This window comes from Tiliqua scincoides, chromosome 5, assembly GCF_035046505.1.
Source record: "Tiliqua scincoides isolate rTilSci1 chromosome 5, rTilSci1.hap2, whole genome shotgun sequence".
In the NCBI taxonomy this organism is placed as follows: domain Eukaryota; kingdom Metazoa; phylum Chordata; class Lepidosauria; order Squamata; family Scincidae; genus Tiliqua; species Tiliqua scincoides.
In genome coordinates this window covers 139,325,444-139,332,808 of record NC_089825.1, presented here as the reverse complement: position 1 = coordinate 139,332,808, position 7,365 = coordinate 139,325,444, and the positions used below count along the sequence as shown (strand labels likewise).

Here is a 7,365-nt window from a genome sequence, read left to right as displayed (position 1 = left end):
AAATGTCACGGAAAGTTGTACGGCCTTCTTGATTTCCTGGAACCTTCTGGGTGTTTGGAGAACCGTTACATTCTTTCTCCTCTGGGGATTCCTTTAAAAATATAAAAACAAACTGAATTTCTAATATTTTCTGTCATTCTAACCCATTAATACAACAATGAGTATCAAGTAGGTCTGTAAAAAAAAAAATTGTTACCTGCGCAATCTTGATTGCCGCTGCCTCTGGAAACTCGGATACTGTGTGGAAAAGCTCAAACCCACAGTCACAGCCTCTTGGTGGAAAACGCACAGTCTCTTCATCCCACGCTAGCTTGTAAAGAAGCTCCATAGGTATCGGCATTCGAAATTCGTCACTAACATCGATTTCACAGCATTGGCTTTTCTTCCTCGGTGGAGATCCCGTCAAACGCTCAGACTGAAGCTGAGTGGGGAAGGTTCTCAAACACCGATCTGAGCACCATGGTGTTAGGCGAGTCAGGAGGGCCTTGAGAATCAGTCGGGCTGACCAGGGTCTCCGGGTCTTCGGGGCTCTCCATCTTGATCAACTGCCAAGCATGCCAAGCATGCTTTTCACAAGCGGGGGGCTTCTGGGGAGTCTCCATCCCAGAAGGCGGCACGTTCTCCTTCTCTTCAGGGCTCTGCATCTTGAGCAATTCCCTAGCAGGGGTTTCAGACTCCATCTGGGGAGTCTCGATCCCGGCAGGCAAAGTGGGTGAGCTTTTCAGAGGGGAGGCCATGGCTGCAGCAGGCTGAACGGCTTTCTCCCTTCCCCGTAAGCCAGGGTGTTAAATACATGGGGCATGCCCAGGCCTGTCCCCACACCCCCTTTCCCATTGGGTCCCTGCGGTGGTCCGAGAACTATGAACTATGAAACCCCTTCCTATTGGTCAGCAGTGATGGGGTGAGCAGTTTGAGGGGTCACATGAACCCCTTTCCTACACTTTATTGGTGGGCTCCTTTTCCCACCAAACCATATATCCTGGCACCACAAAACCCCTTCCTACTGGTCGGCAGGGACGGGGAAAGTTGTTTGAGGCATCAAGTGAACCCCTTTCCTACACTTTATTGGCGGGCTCCTTTTCCCACCAAACCATATATCCTGGCTCCACAAAACCCCTTCCTACTGGCCGGTGGGGACGGGATAAGTTGTTTGAGGGGTCACATGAACACCTTTCCTACACTTTATTGGCAGGCTCCTTTTCCCGCCAAACCATATACCCTGGTGCCACAAAACCACTTCCTACTGGTCGACGGGGACAGGAAGAGTTGTTTGAGGGGTCACATGAACCCCTTTCCAACACTTTATTGGCGGACTCCTTTTCCCGCCATACCAAATGTCGGGGTGATACAAAACACTCCCTAGTGGTCGATGGTCTTGGGAAAGTTGTTTGAGGGGTCACTTGAACTCCCTAAGGAGGTGGGATTTCTAGTAAAGAGGGGCGGAACTTCCGCTGTCAAAGATAGTTTGAAATGATGTACTATATACTACTACTCGCAATCCTAACCAACTTTCTAGCACTGACCTAGCCGCAATGCAGCCGCAAGGTAAGGTAACACACTTGCCCTTACCTTGAGGAGGCCCCCTTGACAGCCTTCCACTGCAAGATGCACAATGGCACAGATGCACTATGTCAGTGCTGGAAGGTTGGTTAGGATTGAGCCCTTAGTTTCTCCATACAAGGATGCAAAAGGGAGAATTAGAGTGAGAATACTCTCACCCCAATATCTCACCCAATATCACCCCATTTTCCATCTTTGGAAAATGGGAGGACACTGCCCTTCGAGGTTCCCTGGATATAATCCTCCTGCAATCTGAGGACCTTGGATTTCTGTATTCACAGCCTTTTCTAAAGGCCTTTTGCTCTTTTTCTAAAGTTGATGAAGACGTCAGCATGCTGGACAGTGCTGGCTGCTATTCTGTCCCCAATGGGATAATTAGAAATGAAAGACATTTTGAAGTTCTTGTAAACAGTAGAACTTTAGAGGGCCTGTTTGCTTTTTTTCAAGTGCTTTTCCTCCTGGCAAGAAGAACCAACATCAGCAGAACTTCATGCAGTTCTTTTATGGGCAGCCCAGTTCTATGTCAACCTCCACCATTGGTATGAGTACACGCACTGTCACAAATGTGCTATATAACCTGTTGTGCCAGCACGCAGGCCCATCCTACCAGCAAAAGGGCTTTGCACTGGTCTCCCACTACCATTTGGAGACCAGCGCCTGCTGGAGAAGGATGATGGGAGGGCGGGAGGGGCATGGGAAGGGCAAAACTGGGTTGGGGAGGCATTGTTTCTGGGCTGGGGGAGGGCAGGGAGAAGAGCTGCTCAGGCCTTTTGAGGAGGGTGGGGATGGCAGAAGAGGACTCCACCATCTCCTATCCCCCTTCCAAACCTGAAGGCCTGACACAGGACATCCCAGATTTACACGAGGTATGGAACTGATGTGGATCCAAGCAGCCCCACTGAGGCTACTGGGGCTTTACCCAGGGTAAAGGAATGAAGGTACCCCTTTACTTTGAGGAAACCTTCAGCAGCCACAGTTCTCCTGCTGGATACAGCAGAGGCTGCACCAGTTCCATTGCATGACATCACAGGAATTTAATTTGAACTGGCCTATTAATCTGTATCCCAACTGTCTTGCACACCACCGCAGCAGTCCCCATACATACATGGGGAAAACCATGCTGATGAGTTAGTTTGAATCTTGTTTTTTTACAACATCACAAAAAGTAAAGCAGATGTAGGGTGCAATCCTAACCCCTTATGTCAGTGCTTCCCAGCACTGGCATGGCAGTGCCAATGGGACACGTGCTGCATCCTGCAGTTGGGTGTCACTCATGGAGGCCTCCTCAAAGTAAGGGAATGTTTGTTCCCTTACCTCAGAGCTGCATTGCCCTTATGTCAGTGCTGGAAAGCACTGACATAAGGGGTTGGGATTGCATCAGTAGTATCGTTATATGACCCTCTATATATAATGCTCACTCAGTCCATGATCCTTTCATTTCATCCATTGTGAAGCTGATCCCATGCTTCTAAGCCTGGGATTGGGGATTGTTTGGCCAGTCCAGGAATGTGAAATTCCTCCCCTGTGGACCTCTTGGTCACTTTAATTTTGCAGGTAGTGCAGGTTCAAAGGCAGGAGCATGACCATTAGTGTGCATCTTGAGGTCAGAGAAGGCAGGGCTGAACCCACTTCCATCCCTCAGTGGCAGCAATATGGCAGGGTGGGTGGGTTGTCCCTGGCCTGGATTGCCAGAGCTACCTCAAAGGTTCAGTGGCATGGAGTGGCCCTGTGTGGCCCGGCTGCCTTGGCCCCTTGTGGGGATGACAAGGATAACCTGGCACAGCCTGAACAGGGATGTGGCTTGGAATCAGGTGGTGAGACTCAGCCCTGGGGCCAGATGTATTCAGGCACCTCTCATAGGATCCAGCCTCCGCACTAGAGTTAATTAGCTGCATTAAGAGCTGCAGGTCTCATGATTTCTACATATCCTTATATCTATTTGTTAATTAATAAAGTGGCATGTACTCCCACACCTGTTGTCTCGAGTGCTCATTGGAAGGTGCGCAAACAACAAAGTCTGTGGTCCTATCTTGGCATGGACCAAAATGTCAGGATCCTGGACAGCACTTCCTTCCTTACCTCTTGCAGGTCTTTTGATTGCCCCTGCCCCAAACATAGTATGCAGCGCAGGCATCCAACGTGTGGCTCCATACTTCACTTTGGTGGGGTGGGTGGGAATCTGATTGGGTTGTTATGTAAATATTGGTTCTCCTTTGAGTACTGATCCTCTCCCCCCCAGCCCACTTCTACTTCTTTATTTAGAAAAAGTTCTGAAAAAGCAAAGATATCACTCTGCATACAGAAGGCAGACAAGTTAGAGCAGGGATGTCAAACTCCTCAAACTCTTTTCATACAGAGGGCCGGTTAGCATTCATGGTGCCTACTGAGGGCTGGAGGTGACATCACTAAGCATAAAGTGACATCATGAAGCAGATGAAATCCAGAAATAAGCACATAGGCTATGGTGGAGTGGTGCAATGCACCACTGGACAGCCAATCAGAGTGGGTTACAAGATGGTCTTGTGACTATGAGGTCACCCTATTCTGATTGGCTGGCCCTGGTATATATGGAGGTGAGAACAGACACCAAATGTGGGTTTGCTGTGGTGGAGTTCTGTCTGTCGTGCTGCTGGTTTGTGTTCTGGCTTTGACTGCCTTATCGTGACTGTGCCATGCTGTGTCCCTGACTTCTGGTCCGTTTGACTGACTACTCTTCTGCCTGCTCCTTTTACTGATACATGCTTCTGCAACAAACAAGCCTGGGTCTGTGTTGTTGGCTCTGTTTGGGATTGTCCGCTTCCTGTGCTACCTCCCTACGCTCCCGTGCCACTCTACTACCGGGAAGGCAAGGGTCATCCTCCCCTGCCATCCTGACAGACACCATCAACACAGATGCAAAGATTAATATCGTACAATTGAAAGAAGTTGTGCTTGATGTAAGAACATAAGAACAGCCCCACTGGATCAGGCCATAGGCTCATCTAGTCCAGCTTCCTGTATCTCACAGCGGCCCACCAAATGCCCCAGAGAGCACACCAGATAACAAGAGACCTCATCCTGGTGCCCTCCCTTGCACTGGCATTCTGACATAGCCCATTTCTAAAATCAGGACATTGCACGTACACATCATGGCTTGTAACCCGTAATGGATTTTTCCTACAGAAACTTGTCCAATCCCCTTTTGAAGGCATCCAGGCCAGATGCCATCACCACATCATGTGGCAAAGAGTTCCACAGACCAACCACACACTGAGTAAAGAAATATTTTCTTTTGTCTGTTCTAACTCTCCCAACACTCAATTTTAGTGGATGTCCCCTGGTTCTGGTGTTATGAGAGAGTGTAAAGGTGAGAGTGAGAGTGACATCATCAACACAGATGCAAAGATTAACATCCTACAATCGAAAGAAGTTGTGCTTGACAAGGTGGCATGGAGAGTTCTTGCCAACAAAGTCGCCAAGAGTTGGGCACGACTGAATGGATAAAACAACAACAATATTTAGAATGGATCCAGTACTACTTTCATCATCAACCATTGCATTTTACCCAGGATGAACTCAAGGAAAAACAGAGTACCACGAAAATAGTGTCCCTCCCCAGTCCTGGGAAGAGCTTCCACAATCAAATCAATGAAACTACACACATTTACTCCCTATGAGGCAGTAGGAGGAGCTGACATTTGTCGTTCATCACTCTCATGGCTCCCTTCATCTCTTGGTTCCTCAGAGTATAGATGAGGGGTTTGAGGGCAGGGATGACTATCATGTAGAACACAGAAGCTATTTTGTCCACCTGAGAATCAGAGAAAGGCTTAAGATACACAAAAGCAACAGGCCTGTAAAGGAGGTCAACTATCGTCAGGTGGGAGCTGCAGGTAGACAGAGCCTTCCTACCACCCTTCCCAAAGCGGCCACAGAAGGAGGCCAGGATGATGACATATGAAACCAGCAAGGTCAGGCAGTTAGGTAGAGTTATCAGGCCACCACTGACCAGCATATGTTTCTCAACCACATAGATTTCTGCACAGGCCAGCTTGATTACCTGTGGGATGTCACAGAAGAAATTTTCCAGCACATTCGGTTCACAGAATGGTAACTGGGCTATGACCACCATCTGGACAGTGGAATGAATGAAGGCTCCTGTCCAGCAAAATATCAGTAGACTGAAGCAGCGTTGCCGGACCATGATGGCTGTATATCTCAGTGGGTGGCAGATGGCCACGTAACGGTCATAGGACATGAGAGTGAAGACAAACATCTCTGCACCCCCAAAGAGGTGCAGACCAAAAAGCTGGGCCATGCAACCACCATAGGAGATGACAGAACAACTGTTCAAGAGACCGGTCACTAACTTTGGGGCAGCCACTGAACCCATAGACATGTCAATAATGGACAGATTGGCAAGGAAGAAATACATGGGGGCTTGATGGAGCTTGGGCTCAGACCACACACTCACCATAATTAGGAAGTTTCCCAGAAGGATGGTGGTGTAGCAGGCCAAGACCATGACAATAAGAAGGAACTGTGCAGAGTGGGAACAGGAGAAGCCCAGCAGAATGAACTCTGAGATGGTGGATTCAGTCATGTTGATGGTTGGTTCTGGTGCAGTTTAAAAAAATGAAGTGAACAATATTCCAACCTGGACACAAATAGCCCATTTTTAATCATTTTATTCCAGTAATGTGTAACCTGACTTTCAATATGCTGTGCCCACCCCTCCTCCGGAATTATGAATAAAATCAAGAAGTTTTCGTTCTTCTTTCTTTAGTTCTCAATTTCTAGACTCTTCCAGGCTCTTGTTACAACTTACAAACAATGGTTTCAGGCCAATATTCATTGTTGTGTGTGCATGTCAAAATGGAAAGACAAAAAATAAACTTGTGATAAAATAATTGAATTATTAGACCAATTAGTTTTATTTGCATATCGTTGCTTATCAGGACCAATTTCATTATTTCTATTTGTCTTTTTTTTTACATTTTAATCTTTTTTACCCCCACGTTTCCAATATGGGCAACCCAATCCCATCCAGTACTGGCACAGCGGGTTCACCAGGCCACACTGTATCCAGCATTGGATTTGAGCAGGCTGGAGGTCTCAGGGTAATAACACTTGTTCCCTTACCCACGCCAGCTCAATGGGGCTAGTTGGATCCATTGAGCTGTGCAGAACTAAGTAGCCCTGTGTAATGCTGGGAAACAGAGGATAGGGGTTAGAATGTAGCAGAGACCATCCTCACCCCCTCCTGGGCCTGATCTTCCCCACCATTTCACTCCCCCCCCACTCTAAAACACACCTTCCCTGTCTCTGGAATGCTCTCCCCCACATCCCAGCCACCTAGGCAAGCTGTTCAGGGGCATCCAGTGCCCATGGGATGGCTCAGGACTTACCCTTGACAGCACTTATTCGCTGGGTGCAAAAAAGAGCTCTGCAACACCCATTGCCAGTGCTTCAGCCACAGTGCCAGTGGAGCCGGGCAGCAGGATCATGCTCGAAGGGAGAACAAGGTGCTCAAAAATTGAATAAAAACAATACAGTAAATACAAATGCTAAAAACTCAAAACTGTGAGCAAGAATACAGTGAACAGTAAATAACAGGCTGGAAAATAGATTTGGGGGTTTTCTTCTTTGCTTCTGCTAAATCTATGAAGAGCAGAATAGGTAGGTTAAGTAATTCATAGCCCAACTCTATGGTTTCCCCCACCATAGCATTCGGCTGCATCAAAACCTGCTGCACTGCATGTTATTTGGGGGGGGGGGGCAATCAGGAGGCTTGGGAAGGGAAAGGGAAAGTATTTTCCCTTACCC

The 7,365-nt window shown here is 47.9% G+C and overlaps 1 protein-coding gene across 1 annotated transcript; it reads right to left on the bottom strand.

Annotated features, from left to right (window-relative positions):
* Positions 1-5,203: 5,203 nt before the first annotated feature.
* On the bottom strand, positions 5,204-6,142 carry LOC136653882 (olfactory receptor 4Q3-like). Its single transcript, XM_066630757.1, has one exon. The coding sequence runs from the start codon at positions 6,140-6,142 to the stop codon at positions 5,204-5,206; it is 939 nt and encodes a 312-aa protein (XP_066486854.1).
* Positions 6,143-7,365: the final 1,223 nt, after the last annotated feature.

Coding starts and splice junctions, on each gene's coding strand:
- LOC136653882 (XM_066630757.1), bottom strand. CDS start 6,142: ATGACTGAATCCACCATCTCAGAGTTCATTCTGCTGGGCTTCTCCTGT.